The following is a 25,594-nucleotide window of genomic DNA, read 5'->3' as shown; positions in this document are numbered from 1 at the left end:
AGGCCCACGCCCTTTTAAAAAAACTCATTAACACCTTTCATTTGATACCCATATAGTACAAACAAATTCTAGAGTAACCCCTTGTCCACCTTTATGGCGATATCTCGAAAAGGCGCCCACCTAGGGAACTAAGGCCCACGCCCTTTTAAAAAACTCATTAACACCTTTCATTTGATACCCATATCGTACAAACAAATTCTAGAGTCACCCCTGGTGCACCTTTATGGCGACATCTCAAAAAGGCGCCCACCTAGGGAACTAAGGCCCACGCCCTTTTAAAAAAACTCATTAACACCTTTCGTTTGATACCCATATAGTACAAACAAATTCTAGAGTCAGCCCTGGTCCACCTTTATGGCGATATCTCGAAAAGGCGTCCACCTATAGAACTAAGGCCCACACCCTTTTAAAAAACTCATTAACACCTTTCGTTTGATACCCATATAGTACAAACAAATTCTAGAGTCAGCCCTGGTCCACCTTTATGGCGATATCTCGAAAAGGCGTCCACCTAGGGAACTAAGGCCCACTCCCTTTTAAAATACTCATTAACACCTTTCATTTGATACCCATATCGTACAAACAAATTCTAGAGTAACCCCTGGTCCACCTTTACGGCGATATCTCGAAAAGGCGCCCACCTAGGGAACTAAGGCCCACGCCCTTTTAAAAAAACTCATTAACACCTTTCATTTGATACCCATATAGTACAAACAAATTCTAGAGTAACCCCTGGTCCACCTTTATGGCGATATCTCGAAAAGGCGCCCACCTAGGGAACTAAGGCCCACGCCCTTTTAAAAAACTCATTAACACCTTTCATTTGATACCCATATCGTACAAACAAATTCTAGAGTCACCCCTGGTGCACCTTTATGGCGACATCTCAAAAAGGCGCCCACCTAGGGAACTAAGGCCCACGCCCTTTTAAAAAAACTCATTAACACCTTTCGTTTGATACCCATATAGTACAAACAAATTCTAGAGTCAGCCCTGGTCCACCTTTATGGCGATATCTCAAAAAGGCGTCCACCTATAAAACTAAGGCCCACACCCTTTTAAAAAACTCATTAACACCTTTCGTTTGATACCCATATAGTACAAACAAATTCTAGAGTCAGCCCTGGTCCACCTTTATGGCGATATCTCGAAAAGGCGTCCACCTAGGGAACTAAGGCCCACTCCCTTTTAAAATACTCATTAACACCTTTCATTTGATACCCATATCGTACAAATTCTAGAGTAACCCCTGGTCCACCTTTATGGCGATATCTCGAAAAGGCGCCCACCTAGGGAACTAAGGCCCACGCCCTTTTAAAAAAACTCATTAACACCTTTCGTTTGATACCCATATAGTACAAACAAATTCTAGAGTCAGCCCTGGTCCACCTTTATGGCGATATCTCGAAAAGGCGTCCACCTATAGAACTAAGGCCCACGCCCTTTTAAAAAAACTCATTAACACCCATATAGAACAAACAAATTCTAGAGTCAGCCCTGGCCCACATTTTGGTCGATATCTCTAAAACGCCTTCACATATACAACTAAGGGCCATTCCCTTTTAAAACCCTCATTAATACCTTTAATTTGATACCCATATCATACGAACACATTACAGGGTTACCCTAGGTTCATTTACCTACATGGTGATTTTCGCTTATTTTGTCTCCAAAGCTCTCAGCTGAGTATGTAATGTCCGGTGACACCCGAACTTAGCCTTCCTTACTTGTTTAATGTGGTATCTATTCATTGGTTCATGTCAGCATAATTTTCTTCATTCTGCTGCACCGGCCACCAATCTATGCTAGGCACGTACAATTTCAATTACCAACAAGTAAGGAAGGTTAAGTTCGGGTGTAACCGAACATTACATACTCAGTTGAGAGCTGTGGAGACAAAGGGAAAATCACCATGTTGTAAAAAGAACCTAGGGTAACCCTGGAATGTGTTTGTATGACATGTGTATCAAATGGAAGGTATTAAAGAGTATTTTAAAGAAAGTGGGTCATAGTTCTTTAGATGGACGCCATTTAGAGATATCGCCATAAAGGTGGACCAGGCCTGACTCTAGAATTTGTTTGTACAATATGGGTATCAAATGAAATGTGTTAATGATAATTTTAAAAGGGAGTGGGCCTTAGTTCTATAGGTGGACGCCTTTTCGAGATATCGCCATAAAGGTGGACCAGGGGTGACTCTAGAATTTATTTTGTACTATATGGGTATCAAATGAAAGGTATTAATGAGGGTTTTAAAAGGGAGTGGTGGTTGTTGTATAGGTGGTCGCCTTTTCTAGATATCGCCATAAAGGTGGACCAGGGGTGACCCTAGAATTTGTTTGTACAATATGGGTATCAAAAGAAAGGTGTTAATGAGCATTTTAAAAGGGAGTAATCCTTAGTTCTATAGGTGGACGCCTTTTCGAGATATCGCCATAAAGGTGGACCACGGGTGACTCTAGAATTTGTTTGTACTATATGGGTATCAAATGAAAGGTATTAATGAGGGTTTTAAAAGGGAGTGGTGGTTGTTGTATAGGTGGTCGCCTTTTCTAGATATCGCCATAAAGGTGGACCAGGGGTGACCCTAGAATTTGTTTGTACAATATGGGTATCAAAAGAAAGGTGTTAATGAGTATTTTAAAAGGGAGTAATCCTTAGTTCCATAGGTGGACGCCGTTTCGAGATATCGCCATAAAGGTGGACCAGGGGTGACCCTAGAATTTGTTTGTACAATATGGGTATCAAAAGAAAGGTGTTAATGAGCATTTTAAAAGGGAGTAATCCTTAGTTCCATAGGTGGACGCCGTTTCGAGATATCGCCATAAAGGTGGACCAGGGGTGAACCTAGAATTTGTTTGTACAATATGGGTATCAAAAGAAAGATGTTAATGAGTATTTTAAAAGGGTGTGGGGCTTAGTTCTATAGGTGGACACCTTTTCGGAATATCGCCACAAAGGTGGACCAGGGGTGACTCTAGAATGTGTTTGTACGATATGGGTATCAAATTAAAGGTATTAATGAGGGTTTTTAAAGGGAGTGGTGGTTGTTGTATAGGTGGTCGCATTTTCGAGATATCGCCATAAAGGTGGACCAGGGGTGACCCTAGAATTTGTTTGTACAATATGGGCATCAAAAGAAAGGTGATAATGAGTATTTTAAAAGGGAGTATTCCTTAGTTCCATAGGTGGACGCCGTTTCGAGATATCGCCATAAAGGTGGAGCAGGGGTGACCCTAGAATTTGTTTGTACAATATGGGTATCAAAAGAAAGGTGTTAATGAGTATTTTAAAAGGGTGTAGGGCATAGTTCTATAGGTGGACGCCTTTTCGAGATATCGCCATAAAGGTGGACCAGGGGTGACTCTAGAATGAGTTTGTACGATATGGGTATCAAATAAAGGTATTAATGAGAGTTTTAAAAGGGAGTGGTGGTAGTTGTATATGTGAAGGCGTTTTCCAGATATCGACCAAAATGTGGACTAGGGTGACCCAGAACATTATCGGTTGGATACCGCTAATTTATTTATATATGTAATACCTGGCAAGATTTTAAGGGTGTTTTATTTCGCCCTGCAGAACTTTTTCATTTTCTTCTACTTAATATGGTAGGTGTCACAACCATTTTATAAAGTTTTTTCTAAAGTTATATTTCGCGTCAATAAAACAATCCAATTACCTTACCATGTTTCACCCCTTTTTTCGTATTTGGTATAGAATTATGGCATTTTTTTCATTTTTCGCAATTTTCGATATCGAAAAAGTGGGCGTGGTCATAGTCCAATATCGTTCATTTTTCATACCAAGGTAAAGTGGGTTCAGATAAGTACGTTAACTGAGTTTAGTAAAGATATATCGATTTTTGCTCAAGTTATCGTGTTAACGGCCATGCGGAAGGACAGACGGACGACTGTGTATAAAAACTGGGCGTGGCATCAACCGATTTCGCCCATTTTCACAGAAAACAGTTAGAGCCATAAAATCTATGCCCCTACCAAATTTCAAAAGGATTGGTTAATTTTTGTTCGATTTATGGCATTAAAAGTATCCTAGACAAATTAAATGAAAAAGGGCGGAGCCACGCCCATTTTTAAATTTTCTTTTATTTTTGTATTTTGTTGCACCATATCATTACTGGAGTTGAATCTTGACATAATTTACTTATATACTGTAAAGATATTAAATTTTTTGTTAAAATTTTACTTTAAAAAAATTTTTTTTTAAAAGTGGGCGTGGTCCTTCTCCGATTTTGCTAATTTTTATTAAGCGTACATACAGTAATAAGGGTAACGTTCCTGCCAAATTACATCATGATATCTTCAACGACTGCCAAATTACAGCTTGCAAAAGTTTTAAATTACCTTCTTTAAAAAGTGGGCGGTGCCACGCCCATTGTCCAAAATTTTACTAATTTTATATTTTGCGTCATAAGTTCAACTCATCTACCAAGTTTCGTCGCTTTATCTGTCTTTTGTAATGAAATATCGCACTTTTTCGATTTTTCGAAATTTTCGATATCGAAAAAGTGGGCGTGGTTATAGTCCGATATCGTTCATTTTAAATAGCGATCTGAGATGAGTGCTCAGAAACCTACATACCAAATTTCATCAAGATACCTCAAAATTTACTCAAGTTATCGTGTTAACGGACGGACGGACGGACGGACGGACGGACGGACGGACATGGCTCAATCAAATTTTTTTTTGATCCTGATTATTTTGATATATGGAAGTCTATATCTATCTCGATTCCTTTATATATGTACAACCAACCGTTATCCAATCAAACTTAATATACTCTGTGAGCTCTGCTCAACTGAGTATAAAAATATTTGATAAAGTGAGCAAACTGTGTCATTGCGGATACGTGGTGCACTATGAGCGGTCTTAAAGAAGAACATATGTATGTATGTAGCTATCAACATAAAAAACGACAATAAGCAAACAAGCGATATGCATACGAATCAGTGATGATAATCATGGTACATTTGTACTTTTTTTGGTGCTTTACGCTTCCCAAAAGTACGTCGGTACTACATAAAGCACTACACTTCAAGTCATTTAGGGCAAAGCAGCTCTGAATGTACAAAAAAATGTGTAAATTTTTCGAAGAAAATATATAGTTAAGTTGTTTTGTTGCCGAGCACAATTTGCCATTTGCAATTATAGATCATTTAAATATGCTTATGAATGTATGTGTTTGTCACACTTTAAATTTAGCTTCAGTAACCGCTTGTGATGTATTTCCCACACAAAATTGATAAATTTTTATAAGACCTAAACTATCATTTTTGTAACAGCCCCATTAGGAGGGCAGACTTTCAGAGTTTTCAAGAATATTACGGTACAGAAATGCATGTTATACTAAAGTACGCCCCCACAAGGCGGCTTTCTAGACAAGCAGTCATAGATAGAATTCTTGAGCAATGGGATGCCCTCAAGTATTATTTTAATCTTTACGGATTTGAAAATAAAAGCAGTAATCAAAATATTAATCTTATATCTGAAATTTTTCAAAGTTCTATTTATAAAGTATATTTTACATTTCTTTGTTATATTTTAAGTGAAATAAATAATGTGAATATAGAAATGTAGTCTGAAGATATTGGCATACATTTACTTATTACCAAAATAAAAATTTTATAAAAAAATCTTATTTAGACTCCAATCCTATTTGGATGTTAAATATTGATTCAGATGAAAATCACTTAACCCCAGATCAAGTATACTGCGGTATTAATGTGGATATTATTCTATCAAACAACCTTTTCGAAATAGATGGCGTACACATATTTAAGAGCTGTGCAAAACATATTTATATACAATTTCGTAGTACTTTATTAAAGAATGTAAATTTTAATGATAGAACTTTGTGGTGGGCTGCGAAGCTTAAGCCAGAAAGTATTTTAAACGGTGAAACAAATAGTATTGCGCCTTTAGTTATGCACTTTTTTCCGAAATCTGCATTTGATAAAATAGGGAAATTTTATTCTGAATTTAGAGCTCTAGCATGAGAGCCTTAAAAAATTCAATATATGCAGCTTTTTGGAAGAATTAAGATCAGTTAAAAATAAATTAAATGCGCAAATGTTTTCCAATATTTATAGAATAGTTCAAGGCTTATTGTCGATTCCACATTCATCCACAAACGTAGAAAGGATATTTTCTATACAAAATTTAATGAAACTAAGTGTAGAAATAGAATTCAAACAAACACAGTATCGAATTTAATAAAAGCTAAAGACTTGATGAAATCAACTAACAATAGTTGTCATAATATAGATACGAAAAAAAGCTTTTTGTCAACTGAGGTATTTAAAGAACTCAAAGAAGAAGAACTGTTAATGTAGTGATTGAAACATGAGCTATTAGTATAGATGTAGGCGACAATTTGTCAACTTTTATACATGAATCTAAATCTTTTGAACCTAAAATGTTTTTATGAAATATTTTTGCATTGAATGCAGCTGTTATTTTTTTTTTTAATATTATTTTTATATTCCTTACTGGTACTCAATAGAGAAATGTTTTTATACTCAGTTGAGCAGAGCTCACAGAGTATATTAACTTTGATTGCATAACGGTTGGTTGTACAGGTATAAAGGAATCGAGATAGATATAGACTTCCATATATCAAAATCATCAGTATCGAAAAAAATTCGATTGAGCCATGTCCGTCCGTCCGTCCGTCTGTCCGTTAACACGATAACTTGAGTAAATTGTGAGGTATCTTGATGAAATTTGGTACGTAGGTTCCTGGGCACTCATCTCAGATCGCTATTTAAAATGAACGATATCGGAGAATAACCACGCCCACTTTTTCGATATCGAAAATTTCGAAAAATCGAAAAAGTGCGATAATTAATTACCAAATACGCATTAAGCGATGAAACTTGGTAGGTGAGTTGAGCTTATGACGCAGAATAGAAAATAACTAAAATTTTGGACAATGGGCGTGGCACCGCCCACTTTTAAATGAAGGTAATTTAGAAGTTTTGCAAGCTGTAATTTGGCAGTCGTTGAAGATATCATGATGAAATTTGGCAGGAACGTTACTTTTATTACTTTATGTCTGCTTAATAAAAATTAGCAAAATCGGAGAACGACCACGCCCACTTTTAAAAAATTTTTTTTTAAATTCAAACTTTAAAAGAAAAGTTAATATCTTTACAGCATATAAGTAAATTATGCCAACATTCAACTCCAGTAATGATATGGTGCAACAAAATACAAAAATAAAAGCAAATTTCGAAATGGGCGTGGCTCCGCCCTTTTTCATTTAATTTGTCTAGGATGCTTGTAATGCCATAAGTCGAACAAAAATTAACCAATCCTTGTGAAATTTGGTAGAGGCTTAGCTTCTAGGACGATAACTGTTTTCTGTGAAAAAGGGCGAAATCGGTTAAAGCCACGCCCAGTTTTTATACACAGTCGACCGTCTGTCCTTCCGCTCGGCCGTTAACACGATAACTTGAGCAAAAATCGATATATCTTTACTAAACTCAGTTCACGTACTTATCTGAACTCACTTTGTATTGGTATAAAAAATGGCCGAAATCCGACTATGACCACGCCCACTTTTTCGATATCGAAAATTACGAAAAATGAAAAAAATGCCATAATTATATACCAAATACGAAAAAATGGATGAAACATGGTAATTGTATTGGTCTATTGACGCAAAATATCACTTTAGAAAAAAACTTGGTAAAATGGGTGTGACACCTACCATATTAAGTAGAAGAATAATGAAAAAGTTTTGCAGGGCGAAATCAAACGCCCTTGGAATCTTGGAAGGAATACTGTACGTGGTATTACATATATAAATAAACTAGCGGTACCCGACAGATGATGTTGTGGATCACCCTGGTCCACATTTTGGTAGATATCGCGAAAACGCCTTCACATATACAACTAAGGGCCACTCCCTTTTAAAACCCTCATTAATACCTTTAATTTGATACCCATATCGTACAAACACATTCTAGGGTCACCCCTGGTCCACGTTTATGGCGATATCTCGAAAAGGCGTTCACATATAGAACTAAGGCCCACTCCTTTTTAAAATACTCATTAACACCTTTCATTTGATACCCATATCGTACAAACAAATTCTAGAGTCACCCCTGGTCCACCTTTATGTCGATATCTCGAAAAGGCGTCCACCTATAGAACTAAGACCCACGCCTTTTTAAAATACTCATTAACACCTTTCATTTGATACCCATATCGTACAAAAAAATTCTAGAGTCACCCCTGGCCCACCTTTATGGCGATATTTCGAAAAGGCATCCACCTATAGAACTAAGACCCACTCCCTTTTAAAATACTCATTAACACCTTTCATTTGATACCCATATCGTACAATCAAATTCTAGAGTCACCCCTGGTTCACCTTTATGGCGATATCTCGAAAAGGCGTCCACCTATAGAACTAAGGCCCACACCCTTTTAAAATTCTCATTAACACCTTTCATTTGATACCCATATCGTACACAAAAGTTCTAGAGTCACCCCTGGCCCACCTTTATGGCGATATCTCGAAAAGGCATCCACCTATAGAACTAAGGCCCACTCCCTTTTAAAATACTCATTAACAGCTTTCATTTGATACCCATATCGTACAATCAAATTCTAGAGTCACCCCTGGTCCACCTTTATGTCGATATCTCGAAAAGGCATTCACCTATAGAACTAAGGCCCACGCCCTTTTAAAATACTCATTAACACCTTTCATTTGATACCCATATCGTACAATCAAATTCTAGAGTCACCCCTGGTTCACCTTTATGGCGATATCTCGAAAAGGCGTCCACCTATAGAACTAAGGCCCACACCCTTTTAAAATTCTCATTAACACCTTTCATTTGATACCCATATCGTACACAAAAGTTCTAGAGTCACACCTGGCCCACCTTTATGGCGATATCTCGAAAAGGCATCCACCTATAGAACTAAGGCCCACTCCCTTTTAAAATACTCATTAGCACCTTTCATTTGATACCCATATTGTACAAACGCATTCTAGAGTCACCCCTGGTCCACGTTTATGACGATATCCCGAAAAGGCGTCCACCCATAGAACAAAGGCCCACTCCCTTTTAAAACACTTATTACACTTTTCGTTTGACACCCATATTGCACAAACGCATTCTAGAGTCAACCCAGGTCCACTTTTATAACGATATTCCGATAAGGCGTCCACCTATAGAACTAAGGCCCACGCCCTCTTAAAATACTCATTAACACCTTTCATTTGATACTCATATCGTACAAACAAATTCTAGAGTCACTCCTGGTCCATCTTTATGGCGATATCTCGAAAAGGCGTCTATCTTTAGAACTTAGGCCCACGCTCTTTTAAAATACTCATTAATACCTTTTATTTGATACCCATATCGTACAAAATAAATTCTCGAGTCAGGCCTGGTCCACCTTTATGGCGATATCCCTAAATGGCGTCCATCTATAGATCTATGGCCCACTTCCTCTTAAAATACTCTTTAATACCTTCCATTTGATACACATGTCATAGAAACACATTCCAGGGTTACCCTAGGTTCCTTTTACAACATGGTGATTTCCCTTACTTTGTCTCCACAGCTCTCAACTGAGTATGTAATGTTCGGTTACACCCGAACTTAGCCTTCCTTACTTGTTATATATGTATATAATTGTACGCTTCAATCGATAAACTTCTTTTATTATTTTTACTGGAAAAGTATTTCTTCATAAATCATATTTCCCTGTTATACTACCTTTAATTTGTGTTAGAAAGTTGCCTTACTAAAAACAGTTTTTAGATAAAGAAGCAGAATATAGCTCCAACTTGGTTCAAATTCACATCCCAAGACTTTTGTTACATTTTTGGAAAAATGTACAAATTTTTTTTTCCTCGTTTGGTACGAAATTAAAAAATCCATTTATCATCCCTGATACGAATACTAAAAAATAAACAGGCATGTGAGTAACACGAAGAAAAACACGCTATAAAAATGGAAAATAAAAAAATGTCTAGACAAACGACTTGTTTTCTTGTCACACGTATGCTGCTACAATCACAAAAATTTAGTAGGCTGTCTTTTTCCTATTCAAAACTCATTTTTATTTTCACAACAAAATTTAGTATAAATAGCACCCACAAATTTCAACTTCCTTCACTTTAAACTTAAAAAACGACGGAAAATCTAAAACAAAAATGTATTTACGCAATTCTCTCGCGATTCTTTTTGTCTTCCTTAACTGCCTGTTTACTAATACTAATTCTCATTATCGCGTTCAAGGTGGCATTACTTGGGATATAACTAATAGCCCATATTTGGTGGCAATATTTTATGAAAACAAGTATCAATGCGTTGGAACTTTAATCACTTTGAAGAAGGCGCTTACGTCCGCAGTTTGCTTGGGCAATTTAGATCCGACTTGCACCCGCATCACTGTTGTAGCTGGGGTAACCAATTTAGAGCTAGCAGGCACCAGGCGCGATGGCGTGCGCATAATTAGGCCACGTGATTATAATTCGAGAACGGTAGAAATGGACTTAGCTGTGATTGTATTGCATAAAACCTTCACAACCTCTGGAAGAATAAAAACAATATCTATTTGCGAAACTGAATTAAACCGGGGCGTAAATTTGCGAGTTAGCGGATGGGGTTCGAAAACTTCAAACAATATGGAAACTTGGCATATACTACAATCTGCTGAATTTGAAGTATTCCCATGGGACGTTTGTGCGCATTTTTATGAGGAGTTAGGGAAAAATTTGCCAACAACAGTAATTTGTTTAACACATCACACAAGTGATACGTGTTGGGGAGATGCTGGTGCACCGGCCGTTGCGGAAGAAACACTTTATGCGGTGCTATCAGGTACGATGGAACCTTTGAGCCGCGATTATCCGACTTTATACACAAATATGAATAATTGGGACGTTAAACTTTTTATGGCACATGTGATGATAAATTAATTGCAAGGTGTTTTTTTAAATCGACTGCTGAGTTCACCTAAACTAAGTTCATAAAAATCTTAGCTCACGCCAAAACATAGAATTTATGCTAAGATAGAGCGTTTTCGGAACGGCAGCTGAGATATGGTATAGTTCAATAAGCAGTCCAAATGGCAATTTTTCTTTTTGTTATTTACAAATAAATAATAAAATATGTAATTGTGAATTAAAACAAAAATTTTTGTTTTGTTGTAGGTTATTAAAGTGTGACGCATGCAAATGCCTTACTTGACCGATCCATATCGGTATAAAACAGCTGATCCAACCAAACTTATGGAAATCAATTCGTTTGTTACCTGCTATGATATCAGGTTAGGCTAGGTTGAACTGCCCAGTCCATGAGGACCTCACATAGACGGAATAAGTCCGTAGTGTTAACAGAAGTTTGTTTTAACGACCAAACTGAAAAACCGGGACCTATGTTATAAAATAAATCCGTCCTCTTGGCAAATACAAGTAGCTTCCTGGGATTTAAGCCACTTGCTGCTTCTAGATCTGACAGCTGTATCACTCCTAATAGCTGGAGACTTAGCCTGGCAAGCGCAGGGCAGGAGCATAAAACGTGATCGATCGTTTCCTCCTCCAGCCCGCACTTCCTGCATCTGCTATCACTGACCAAGCCTAATTTAAAGGCATGTGACGCCAGAAGGCAGTGTCCAGTCAAAATACCCGTCATGAGTCTACAGTCCTCTCCTTTTAATGATAGAAGCAACTTTGTTAGTCTAAGATTGTAAGACCTGCACATAATCTTCGACACTTTACAGCCCCGCGCTTGAACCCACGCCTTTCCCGTGAATATTCTCTCGCGATTATTTTTGTCTTCCTTAACTGCCTGTTTACTAATACTAATTCGCATTATCGCGTTCAAGGTGGCATTACTTGGGATATAACTAATAGCCCATATTTGGTGGCAATATTTTATGAAAACAAGTATCAATGCGTTGGAACTTTAATCACTTTGAAGAAGGCGCTTACGTCCGCAGTTTGCTTGGGCAATTTAGATCCGACTTGCACCCGCATCACTGTTGTAGCTGGGGTAACCAATTTAGAGCTAGCAGGCACCAGGCGCGATGGCGTGCGCATAATTAGGCCACGTGATTATAATTCGAGAACGGTAGAAATGGACTTAGCTGTGATTGTATTGCATAAAACCTTCACAACCTCTGGAAGAATAAAAACAATATCTATTTGCGAAACTGAATTAAACCGGGGCGTAAATTTGCGAGTTAGCGGATGGGGTTCGAAAACTTCAAACAATATGGAAACTTGGCATATACTACAATCTGCTGAATTTGAAGTATTCCCAAGGGACGTTTGTGCGCATTTTTATGAGGAGTTAGGGAAAAATTTGCCAACAACAGTAATTTGTTTAACACATCACACAAGTGATACGTGTTGGGGAGATGCTGGTGCACCGGCCGTTGCGGAAGAAACACTTTATGCGGTGCTATCAGGTACGATGGAACCTTTGAGCCGCGATTATCCGACTTTATACACAAATATGAATAATTGGGACGTTAAACTTTTTATGGCACATGTGATGATAAATTAATTGCAAGGTGTTTTTTTAAATCGACTGCTGAGTTCACCTAAACTAAGTTCATAAAAATCTTAGCTCACGCCAAAACATAGAATTTATGCTAAGATAGAGCGTTTTCGGAACGGCAGCTGAGATATGGTATAGTTCAATAAGCAGTCCAAATGGCAATTTTTCTTTTTGTTATTTACAAATAAATAATAAAATATGTAATTGTGAATTAAAACAAAAATTTTTGTTTTGTTGTAGGTTATTAAAGTGTGACGCATGCAAATGCCTTACTTGACCGATCCATATCGGTACAAAACAGCTGATCCAACCAAACTTATGGAAATCAATTCATTTGTTACCTGCTATGATATCAGGTTAGGCTAGGTTGAACTGCCCAGTCCATGAGGACCTCACATAGACGGAATAATTCCGTAGTGTTAACAGAAGTTTGTTTTAACGACCAAACTGAAAAACCGGGACCTATGTTATAAAATAAATCCGTCCTCTTGGCAAATACAAGTAGCTTCCTGGGATTTAAGCCACTTGCTGCTTCTAGATCTGACAGCTGTATCACTCCTAATAGCTGGAGACTTAGCCTGGCAAGCGCAGGGCAGGAGCATAAAACGTGATCGATCGTTTCCTCCTCCAGCCCGCACTTCCTGCATCTGCTATCACTGACCAAGCCTAATTTAAAGGCATGTGACGCCAGAAGGCAGTGTCCAGTCAAAATACCCGTCATGAGTCTACAGTCCTCTCCTTTTAATGATAGAAGCAACTTTGTTAGTCTAAGATTGTAAGACCTGCACATAATCTTCGACACTTTACAGCCCCGCGCTTGAACCCACGCCTTTCCTGCTTGGTCGATCATGTGCACCTCTCGCCGTCTCTTAATTTCGCCAGGTCTAATTGGGACATCAACGGAGCAAGCTCCAAGGGATACGCCCTTTTTAGCGAGTTTATCTGCTTTTTCATTCCCATATGCCCTGGGACCCAATGTAGATGTATGCCTCTCCCTGTCCCGCTTATATCCAGAGACTGCTTACACTCTAAAACGCTTTTAGATGCTATGCTATGCGAGATTATTGCCTTAATTGCTGCTTGACTGTCAATATAAAAGTTAACACGGTATGACATTCAGCCACGTCATGCCTTAGCTGTAACACTTCAACCATCGTAGGAGTGCGGGTTCAAATCCCACTCGCGAGAGAAGAGCTTTGAAGAGATTTGCAAGGTATAATCGAAAAATCTGTCGCCTTGTCCGTCCTGATGTCACCTTTAAATTTCTCCTAAATCATTAAAGAAAACCAAGTCTATTAAATATGTCCGAATACTCATAATTAACTGCGAGAGCGAGTGGTTAAAGGGACCCGTCTGAGGTTACGCTAAACAGTCAGTGAAGCAAATTTATCAATGGACCGCTTATCAACACCAGTAACAACAGGAAAGTTAAAGAAGTAGGAAGCAAGAACAACGTAGATAGGACACCACCCCGTGGTACCCCTTGTTTAATTCTTCTGGGCTTAGATGTCCCGTTCCTGAATTGCACCGATGCTTGCCTACCAGACAGATAATTTGCGATACACCTTTTGAGGCTCGAAATAATTCACTACGATGTTCGAGAATCAGCAGAATCACCGATTTATGAGAAAATTAAAATAAAAGTAGCACGGAGGTATAGTTATCAAAAATCCACAATAAAATTATGACTTTGATTTTACTATTACTCAGAATTACTTTTTTTTAAATAAAACTAAGAAAATAAGGATCGTGACGAAAGATAGTGACAAAACTATAGTATAACTATTAGTTATAATCAGTGACTCATTTTAATAGGTTTTTTCTTCTGCTGAGTCGACAAAGTCCGGTTAAAAACTTTTGCTTGCTGAAAGTGTATGGGATTCCGGAGATACCCATAGCATTTTCTTGACGAATCAAAAAAATCCACACAAAAAATAAAATTTATTTTTAAGAACAGAATAAAAGTACTTCCCAATAACAAAGATACCGTTCATCCAAATGAAACGACTTTTTACCAATCCATTCTCGTAAATATCTGGATTGGAAACCTGTCAGGACACTTTACAACTTTCGCTACTAACACTAGAAACTTGTTATCGAAAAACCATAACCAACTGTTGTTGTTGCTGTTTTTGTAGCGATAAAGAAACTCCCCAAAAGTTTCGGGGATTGTTATCGATGTTGATGGGCTTTTGCCGGATATATATCCGGTAACAAACACCATTAAGGTACAAGCCCGACCATCTCGAACATTGAACCTTCTAGGCCGTACCACCAATAATATTTCTGAAGGTTTTTTGTTACAAAAAGTAAGGATGGCTAAGTTCGGGTGTAACCGAACATTACATACTCAGCTGCCAAATTATAGATTGCAAAACTTGATTGCAAAACTTTTAAATTACCTTCTTTTAAAAGTGGGGGTGCCACGCCCATTGTCCAAAATTTTTGATAATGAATTATCGTACTTTTTCGGAATTTTCGATATAGAAGAAGTGGGCGTGGTTATAGTCCGATTTCGTTCATTTTAAATAGTGTCCAGGAACTTATATACCAAATTTCATTAAGATACCTCAAAATTTAAGTGTGTTTATGGACAGACGGACGGACGGACATGGCTAAATGAATTTCTTTTTTCGCCCAGATCATTTTGATTTATGGAAGTCTATATCTATCTCGATTAGTTTATGCCGTTACGGGGTACCGTGAATATTTTGACAGCAAAAAGGAGTGTTCAAATTTTGCGTCGCTATATAATACGAAAAAACGTAAGATAATCACCTGACTCCTCGCGTCGCGTTGCGTTATACATAATAACGTCGTAAGCTTGTCTCGAATATCAAAATTATAAATCCTTAAAAGAGGAAAGATAGACCCACCAATAAGTATACCGAATTGATCAGATTGACGATCTGGTTTGTCATATCTTCCTCAATTTATGAGATATAAGCTTCAAATTTCACCAAATGATTTCGTATATGGCCCGTACTGTTGTCTGAAAAACTTGTAGAGATCGGTCGTACATATAGCATAGTCCCATACAACCAATTGTTCAGGTAAGAATCTTATGGCAATTTCTGACCCATTTTAACAGCCATAAGCTTGATATTTTACCAAATGATTACGTATAGGGCAAATATTGTACATATTGTATGGGATCAACCTAATGTTCTTGTTCAGGCAAGATATTCATAGTGATAGTTATATCTTGCAGACAACAGGCACTGCTCAACTGCATTTATGAAAGGTATAGGCCTTCCGCTTTGTCTTATTTATTAAGTTTTGTTTTTGACACATAAGCTGATGTCCAATTGTACAACAATATCGAAATTGGAGATATAAAAAATTTTGGGTAGAACACTTGGGTTATTTTACCCCATATACAAAATGAACTAACAATAGTCAAATACTTGCATCGTTTCGTGAGAGTTAATATTAATTTTGACAGTATTTTAAATGCGTTTTTATACTCAGTTGAGCAGAGCTCACAGAGTATATTAACTTTGATTGGATAACTGTTGGTTGTACAGGTATAAAGGAATCGAGGTAGATATAGACTTCCATATATCAAAATCATCAGTATCGAAAAAAAATTTGATTGAGCCATGTCCGTCCGTCCGTCCGTTTGTCCGTCCGTTAACACGATAACTTGAGTAAATTTTGAGGTATCTTGATGAAATTTGGTATGTAGATTCCTGGGCACTCATCTCAGATCGCTATTTAAAATGAACGATATCGGACTATAACCAAGCCCACTTTTTCGATATCGAAAATTTCGAAAAACCGAAAGAATGCGATAATTCATTGCCAAAGGCGGTTAAAGCGATGAAACTTGGTAGATGGGTTGACGTTATAACGCAGAATAGAAAATTAGTAAGATTTTGGACAATGGGCGTGGCACCGCCCACTTTTACAAGAAGGTAATTTAAAAGTTTTGCAAGCTTTAATTTGGCAGTCGTTGAAGATATCATGATGAAATTTGGCAGGAACGTTACTACTATTACTGTATACGTGCTAAATAAAAATTAGCAAAATTGGATGAAGAACACGCCCACTTTTTAAAAAAAAAATTTTTTAAATTCAAATTTTAACAAAAAATTTAATATCTTTACTGTATATAAGTAAATTAAGTCAAAATTCAACTCCAGTAATGATATGATGCAACAAAATACAAAAATAAAAGAAAATTTCAAAATGGGCGTGGCTCCGCCCATTTTCATTTAGTTTGTCTAGAATACTTTTAATGCCATAAGTCGAACAAAACTTTACCAATCCTTCTCAAATTTGGTAGGGGCATAGATTCTATGACGGTAACTGTTCTCTGTGAAAATGGGCGAAATCGGTGGAAGCCACGCCCAGTTTTTATACACAGTCCACCGTCTGTCCTTCCGCTCGGCCGTTAACACAATAACTTGAGCAAAAACCGACATATCTTTACTAAACTTAGCCCACGTACTTATCTGAACTCACTTTATCTTGGTATAAAAAATGGCCGAAATCCGACCATAACCACGCCCAATTTATCGATATCGAAAATTACGAAAAATGAAAAAAATGTCATAATTCTATACCAAATACGAAAAAAGGGATGAAACATGGTAACTGGATCGGTTTATTGACGCAAAATATAACTTTGGAAAAAGCTTTGTAAAATGGGTGTGACACCTACCATATTAAGTAGAAGAAAATGAAAAAGTTCTACAAGGCGAAATCAACAGCCCTTAGAATCTTAGCAGGAATACTGTTAGTGGTATTGCATATATAAATAAATTAGCAGTACCCGACAGATGATTTTCTGTATCACCTGGTCCACATTTTGGTCGATATCGCGAGAACGCCTTCACATATACATCTAAGGGCCACTCGCTTTTAAAACCCTCATTAATACCTTTAATTTGATACCCATATCGTACAAACATTCTAGAGTCACCCCTGGCCCACCCTAATGACAATATCTCCAAAAGGCGTCCACCTAATGCCCACTCCCTCTTAAAATGCTCAGTAACACCTTTCGTTTGATACCCATATCGTACAAACACATTCTAGAGTCACCCCTGGCCCACCCTAATGACGATATCTCGAAAAGGCGTCCACCTATTGACTTCATGCCCACTCCCTCTTAAAATGCTCAGTAACACCTTTCGTTTGATACCCATATCGTACAAACATTCTAGAGTCACCCTTGGTCCACCTTTATGGCGATATCTCGAAAAGGCGTCCACCTATAGAACTAAGGATTACTCCCTTTTAAAATACTCATTACCACCTTTCATTTGATACCCATATCGTACAAACACAATCTAGAGTCACCCCTGGCCCACCCTAATGGCGATATCTCGAAAAGGCGTCCACCTATAGACCTAATTCCCACTCCCTCTTAAAATGCTCAGTAACACCTTTCGTTTGATACCCATATCGTACAAACACTCTAGAGTCACCCCTGGCCCACCCTAATGGCGATATCTCGAAAAGGCGTCCACCTATAGACCTAATGCCCACTCCCTCTTAAAATGCTCAGTAACACCTTTCGTTTGATACCCATATCGTGCAAACACATTCTAGAGTCACCCCTGGCCCACCCTAATGACGATATCTCGAAAAGGCGTCCACCTATAGACTTCATGCCCACTCCCTCTTAAAATGCTCAGTAACACCTTTCGTTTGATACCCATATCGTACAAACATTCTAGAGTCACCCTTGGTCCACCTTTATGGCGATATCTTGAAAAGGCGTCCACCTATAGAACTAAGGATTACTCCCTTTTAAAATACTCATTACCATCTTTCATTTGATACCCATATCATACAAACACATTCTGAGTCACCCCTGGCCCACCTTTATGGCGATATCCCTAAATGGCGTCCATCCATAGAACTATGGCCTACTCTCTCTTAAAATACTCTTTAATACCTTCCATTTGATACACATGTCATACAACCACATTCCAGGGTTACCCTAGGTTCATTTTCCTACATGGTGATTTTCCTTATTTTGTCTCCATAGCTCTCAACTGAGTATGTAATGTTCGGTTACACCCGAACTTAGCCTTCCTTACTTGTTTACTAATACATTCTTCTATTGATTATTTGAGCGAATTTTTATGAACGCATATGGAGCTACTTTATGTATTCTTAGCACGAACTAAGGATCACTCCTTTTCAAAATACTCATTAACAGCTTTCATTTGATACCCATATCGGTCAAACATATTCTAGAGTCACCCCTGGGCCACCTTTATGGCGATTTCTCGAAAAGGCGCTCACCTATAGAACTAAAGCCCATTCCCTTTTAAAATACTCATTACCACCTTTCATTTGATACCCATATCGTACAAACACATTCTAGAGTCACCCCTGGTCCACCTTATTGGCGATATCTCGAAAAGGCGTCCACCGATAGACCTAAGGCCCACTCCCTCTTAAAATGCTCAGTAACACCTTTCATTTCATACCCATATCGTACAAACAAATTCTAGAGTCAGCCCTGGTCCACCTTTATGGCGATATCCCTAAATGGCGTCCATCCATAGAACTATGGCCTACTCTCTCTTAAAATACTCTTTAATACCTTCCATTTGATACACATGTCATACAACCACATTCCAGGGTTACCCTACGTTCATTTTCCTACATGGTGATTTTCCTTATTTTGTCTCCATAGCTCTCAACTGAGTATGTAATGTTCGGGTACACCCGAACTTAGCCTTCCTTACTTGTTTACTAATACATTCTTCTATTGATTATTTGAGCGAATTTTTATGAACGCATATGGAGCTACTTTATGTATTCTTAGCACGTTTTGCATGATGATTTGCTAAGGTATGGATTTTTATTAAAACTTATCATATTTCTATTAAAAGTTTTCTATTACCGCAACCAGGCTACAACTAAAAAGAGCATTCATTTAAAAAAAAAAATTTTTCATTACATTCGATTTTTTTTTTCTTTGTTACTTTTCTTTTTTAATGTATAATTTGTTTATAACTCCAAACATTTTTTCATAATTTTACTTAGTAACTTCGTGCATTGCTTGCGCCAAATAATCAACATTCTTGCTTGTTACACCCGCCATAGAAATGCGGCCATCTTTGGTTAAATAAATGCTAAATTCCTTCGACAAACGTTCAACATTTTCTGGTGTCATGCCGGTATAACAGAACATACCAATTTGATTTGTAATATGATCCCATGGACGTGATGAGCCCAATTTAATTAAGTTCTGTTTTAGTTGTGCGCGAATATTGATAATACGATCAGCCATTGTTTTGACATCCTTCAACCAAATGGCTCTTAATTCTTGATCGTTCAAAATTTCGGCCGCAAGGCGGGCACCATTTATGGGTGGGTTCGAGTAGAGTGCACGTATGAGTATTTTAATTTGTGAAATAATACGATCAGCTTCGTCTTTATCGGCACCAGTTACCGTGTACGCGCCGGCACGTTCCCCATATAAGCCCATATTTTTGGCAAAACTTTGCGCTAGACAATACAAATGACCATCTTTTTCGAAAATACGCACCGCTTGTGCATCACGATCAACATCACCTGAGGCGAAACCTTGATAGGCCATATCAAAAAAGGGATATAAGTTTTTCTTTTTTATCAATTGTGATAGCTCCTTCCATTGCTCTTGTGTTAGGTCGACACCAGTGGGATTGTGGGCGCACGCATGCAGCAAAACGATGGATTTTTCGGGAATTTTCTATAATAAATAAAGAAAAATGTTTTTTTTTCATTCTTTTAAGAAAGACATTGTGAAAATGTTTTCAGCAAAGACCGGGTTTTTAGATGTATGTATATGGTTAAGCTAAGCTTAAACTTTGCTTAAAATCTAATCAAATTTAAACTCCAGTTAAACTACAGATCAGTTTTTCAGTCACAGCTTAAAGCCGCCTGGATATAGTTTACCCAAAAAACACCGAAAAAAATATTTCTCGGCGAGACGTTCGTCCACAGGTGTGAACGCCAGAACTTGGCGACAAAGTCTCTCTCCCACCACGAATCCGACGCCGAAACTGCGCTTATTCGTATGGCCACTCCAATAGATGTCACAATTTTTGATCTTCTTTCTTCCTTGCTTCGTCCACCGCATTTCTTGGATGGCGGTGATGTCAGATTTTGCTTTGACGAGAACATCTGCACCAATCCCATTCAGGGAGCGGACGTTCCAGGTGCATGCCCTCAGTTCATTGTCCTTCAAACGTTTGCCGTAGTCATCGTCAATAGAGAGTGTATTTATCCGAGACTTGTTGTTATATTTCATTGGAGTATGGTTTTACGTGGCGGGTTCCAAGCCCAGCGCACAACCCGCTCAGCCGGGGTTTTCTTCTCCAACCTCGAAAAAATTTAATTTATAGTTATCAAATGTATATTCACCACATTTCTCCAGTTGATAGGTTACATTGGGTTACATCGAGTTAAGGTGGATTTATAAAAAAAACCTTCGCAAAGGTGGTACCACCACTGCCAACAGCTGTTCTCTTTAAGAAATAAACACTTGGTTGGTAGCAGTAATGAAGCCTTATAAATTAAAAATAAATTATACGTGTTTTATTATAATTTCGTGAAAATAATATAGTACTGGAATCTCACATTTGAATCCAATTACACACTGAAGCACAAGTTGGGATCTATCTTTTTTTCAACTTAAGTAACAGCATTTTTCGCTTTAAAAAAATTCCGTTCTTTGCTGGAAACGGTATGATGCTCAAGTTGAGCCACTGTTTCAAACAACGGTTGTGATTTTGAAAGTATGCTAGTTATCAACATGAGCTCTAATGGTACTCAAGCTCAAATTCTTGTTTGGGTATATTTGAAGCCCTTGCGAACGAACGCAAATAACTGATAAATTAACTGAATTTAACCCTGCAAGATATGCCGGTTCACATTGCACTTAGTTAATAAGAAACGTACGCTAATATCATCAAAAGCGCCCTTTACATCCAGTCCACATGTTTTGGGATCATAGTAGCGATATTTTTTAACGGAAAGTCCAGCGTGTTCGAAGATTGGCACGTGGTTACCCCAAGTGGGTGTGGGTACATAAACTTCGCGATTGCCTTGCCAGAATTTGCTGAGAAATGCAGCGCCTATACGTAGAGCGCCAGTGCCACTTATGGACTGTTGGATAAAACCAATTGGATTAATTTTGATAAATTCATTTATAAATTCGTAGCTTTTACTTGTTGTATTCTCTTACCTGCGTTGTGGCATTATGTTTTCCCTTTAGGCGTTCAGAATCCTTGCCTAGCGCCAACTCAATCGCTTTGTTATAGAAATCGGGTACGCCAATAATTGTAGCATATTCCTTGTCTAGTTGTTTTGCAAAAATACGTTCTTCAGCCTAAAATAAAAATGAAAAATAAATAAGTTTAAATTTAATAACTAAGTATTTTTATTATATTTAAAAAAATAAATAAATGTAAGGCGCGATAACCTCCGAAGAGATCTAAGGCCGAGCTTCTCTTCCAATTTGCGTCGTGCTCCTATTGATTTTCCCTACAAATCGGCCGGACGGGACCTACATGTTTTATGCCGACTCCGAACGGCATCTGCAAGGCAGATGAGTTTTCACTGAGAGCTTTTCATGGCAGAAATACACCCGGAGCGCTTGCCAAACACTGCCGAGGGGCGACCCCGCTTAGAAAAATTTTCTTCTAATTGAAAAACCTTATTTCTAAAATTTTGATGTTGCTTTGCCCGAGGTGTGAACCCAGGGCATACGGTGTGGTAGGCGGAGCACGCTACCATCACACCACGGTGGCCATAGTGAAAACTGGGGAACTTATTAAAGGATTTCAAATTATCTGAGCCAACTTTTGATATCTCCCCCCCCCCCCCCCCCCCCCTCACATACTTAGGCATAGATCTTACAGTGGTACCTGGATACATGAATAGAAGTATCATTCCAGAAAATTTCTGTGCAGACATGGCTAGGTTCTGTTGAACTGAACTGTCAATAGAGGCGCCCCATAGACTGAATTTGCTATGCCATCAAAATTTGTTTTGCCGACCAAACCTTAAACCCAATCATGTGCCAGGACATACAATATGTTTTGCTGTTTTTGCAAATACTAGTAGGTTCCTAGGACCCACCTTAGTTTCTGCCTCGCGATCTGATAAGTTTGCCATCTTTAGTAGCCGAAGTTTGAACTCGCGAGCGCAATGAATGCAAAAGGAGCACTTCCCACATCTGTTGTCATTGACTAGGCCTAATTTATAAACATGCTACGCCAGAAGGCAATGCTCTTTTAGTAAACCCTTAATAAGTCTCAATTCGAGCGTAAAACTGGCTGGTAAGTCGTTTATATGTAAAAACAAGTAGGGAAGGCTAAGTTCGGGTGTAACCGAAGGTTACATACTCACCTGAGAGCTATGGAGACAAAATAAGGGAAAATCACTATGTAGGAAAATTAACCTAGGGTAACCCTGGAATGTGTTTGTATGACATGTGTATCAAATGGAAGGAATTAAAGAGTATTTTAAGATGGTGTGGGCCATAGTTCTATAGGTGGACGCCATTTAGGGATATCGCCGTAAAGGTGAACCAGGGCTGACTCTAGAATTTGTTTGTACGATATGGGTATGAAATGAAAGGTGTTAATGAGTATTATAAAAGGGTGTGGGCCTTAGTTCTATAGGTGGACGCCTTTTCGCGATATCGCCATAATGGCGGACCAGGGGTGACTCTAGAATTTGTTTGTACGAAATGGGTATAAAATGAAGGTGTTAATGGGTATTTTAAAGGGGAGTGGGGCTTAGTTCTATAGGTGGACGCCTTTTCCAGATATCGCCATAAAGGCGGACCAGGGATGACTCTACAATTTGTTTGTACAATATGGGTAGCAAATGAAAGGTGATAATGAGTATTTTAAAAGGGCGTGGGCCTTAGTTCTATAGGTGGACGCCTTTTCGAGCTATCGCCATAAAGGTGGACCAGGGCTGACTCTAGAATTTGTTTGTACGATATGGGTATGAAATGAAAGGTGTTAATGAGTACTTTAAAAGGGCGCGGGCTTAGTTCTATAGGTGGACGCGTTTTCGAGAAATCGTCATAAAGGTGGAGCACGGGTGACTCTAGAATTTGTTTGTACGATATGGGTATCAAATGAAAGGTGTTAATGGGTATTTTAAAAGGGAGTTGGCCTTAGTTCTATAGGTGGACGCGTTTTCGAGATATCGCTATAAAGGCCGACCACGGGTGACTCTAGAATTTGTTTGTACGATATCGGTATCAAATGAAAGGTGTTAATGGGTATTTTAAAATGGTGGGGGCCTTAGTTCGAGTTATCGCCATAAAGGTGAATCAGGGACTCTAGAATGCGTTTGTAGAATATGGGTATCAGAAGAAAGGTGATAATGAGTATTTTAAAAGGGAGTGGGCCTTAGTTCTATAGGTGGACGCGTTTTCGAGATATCGCCATAAAGGTGGACCAGGGGTGACTCTATAATGTGTTTGTACTATATGGGTATCAAATTAAAAGTATTAAAGAGGGTTTTAAAAGGGAGTGGTGGTAGTTGTATATGTGAAGGCATTTTCGAGATACCGACCAAAATGTGGACCAGGGTGACCCAGAACAGTATTCCTGCCAAGATTCCAAGGGCTTTTGATATCGCCTTCAGAACTTTTTCATTTTCTTCTACTTGATATGTTTACAAAGTTTTTTTGTAAAGTTATATTTTGCGTCAATAAACCAATCCAATTACATTGTTTCATCCCTTTTTTCGTATTTGGTATAGAATTATGGTATTTTTTTCATTTTTCGTAATTTTCAATATCGAAAAAGTGGGCGTGGTCACTGTCGGATTTCGGCCATATTTTATACCAATACAAAGTGAGTTCGGATAAGTACGTGAACTGAGTTTCGATTTTTGCTCAAGTTTTCCTGTTAACGGCGAGCGGAAGGACAGACGGTCGACTGTGTATAAAAACTATGCGTGGCTTCTACCGATTTCGCCCTTTTTCACAGAAAACAGTTATCGTCCTACATTCTAAGCCCCTACCAAATTTCATAAGGATTCGTAAATTTTTGTTCGACTTATGGCATTAAAAGTATCCTAGACAAATTAAATGAAAAAGGGCGGAGCCACGCCCATTTTGAAATTTTCTTTTATTTTTGTATTTTGTTGCACCATATCATTACTGGAGTTGAATGTTGACATTATTTACTTATATACTGTAAAGATATTAACTTTTTTTTTTTAATTTGACTTTAAAAAGATTTTTTTTAAGTGGGTGTGGCCGTTCTCCGATTTTGCTAATTTTTATTAAGCATACATATAGTAATAGGAGTAACGTTCCTGCTAGGCAGATTATAGTTGCTGTGGCTTAAGGGTTGCACGTGGCAAAGTTTTGATGGCAATCGATTAGCAGAACTACAGAGACTTTCAAAATCTCAATTTTAATTACTACTATGGTTTTAGCGGGGTACTGTACTTTGGAAATCCATGCAGCTTGGTTCAAAATTAATCATATCTCATTCGTGATGAAAGATGATTTCGTATGACCAAAATTTAAAGAAAACTTACCTTACGCACACTTGGCAGTACCCATGGTTTACCATTATCATCGCGATATGCCCCTACTCCCAAATTAATTTTTTTTGGGTTCGTATCACGCTTAAATGCTTCGGTTACGCCCAGAATAGCATCGGGGGGTCCCATTTGTACACCGGCAAACCATGATCTAAAAAAAATTTAAATTAAATTATTATACGTAGCTTTAAACATCATAAAACTTGATATGTAAAAATAAAAATACGATGGCAAGTAGTACACAAAAATTATTATCTTATAGAGTAGTCAGAACTTTGATCCAAACGCCACACTCCTTAACAGTCCTCAATCGAGATCAAAATTTAGATGTTCAACTATAGAATTATCGATTTTTAGTAGAAGAGTTTCGTCGGCTTCTTATCGCGAAATCGGACTATAACCACGCCAACTTTTTCGATATCGAAAATTTCGAAAACCCGAAAAAGTGCGATAATTCATTACCAAAGATGGATAAAGCGATGAAACTAGGTAGGTGGGTTTACCTTATGACGC

The 25,594-nt window shown here is 38.1% G+C and overlaps 1 protein-coding gene across 3 annotated transcripts in view; it reads right to left on the bottom strand.

Moving 5' to 3' along the window:
* Positions 1–19,481: 19,481 nt before the first annotated feature.
* The window catches only part of LOC137241038 (aspartate aminotransferase, mitochondrial-like), a 28,830-nt gene continuing 22,717 nt past the window's right edge, over positions 19,482–25,594 (bottom strand). For all 3 annotated transcript variants that reach the window (XM_067768194.1, XM_067768193.1, XM_067768192.1), the window contains 4 exons: positions 25,076–25,232; positions 21,747–21,890; positions 21,461–21,667; positions 19,482–20,249 (listed from right to left, as the gene is read on the bottom strand). In XM_067768194.1, coding sequence (XP_067624295.1) covers positions 19,554–20,249; positions 21,461–21,667; positions 21,747–21,890; positions 25,076–25,232 — 1,204 coding nt within the window. In that variant the 3' untranslated portion in view covers positions 19,482–19,553. The remainder of the gene's footprint in view (positions 20,250–21,460; positions 21,668–21,746; positions 21,891–25,075; positions 25,233–25,594) is intronic.

This window comes from Eurosta solidaginis, chromosome 2, assembly GCF_040869045.1.
Source record: "Eurosta solidaginis isolate ZX-2024a chromosome 2, ASM4086904v1, whole genome shotgun sequence".
Lineage (NCBI taxonomy): Eukaryota > Metazoa > Arthropoda > Insecta > Diptera > Tephritidae > Eurosta > Eurosta solidaginis.
Note: the sequence above shows the minus strand (reverse complement) of the source record. Positions and strands in the feature narration are given on the sequence as shown.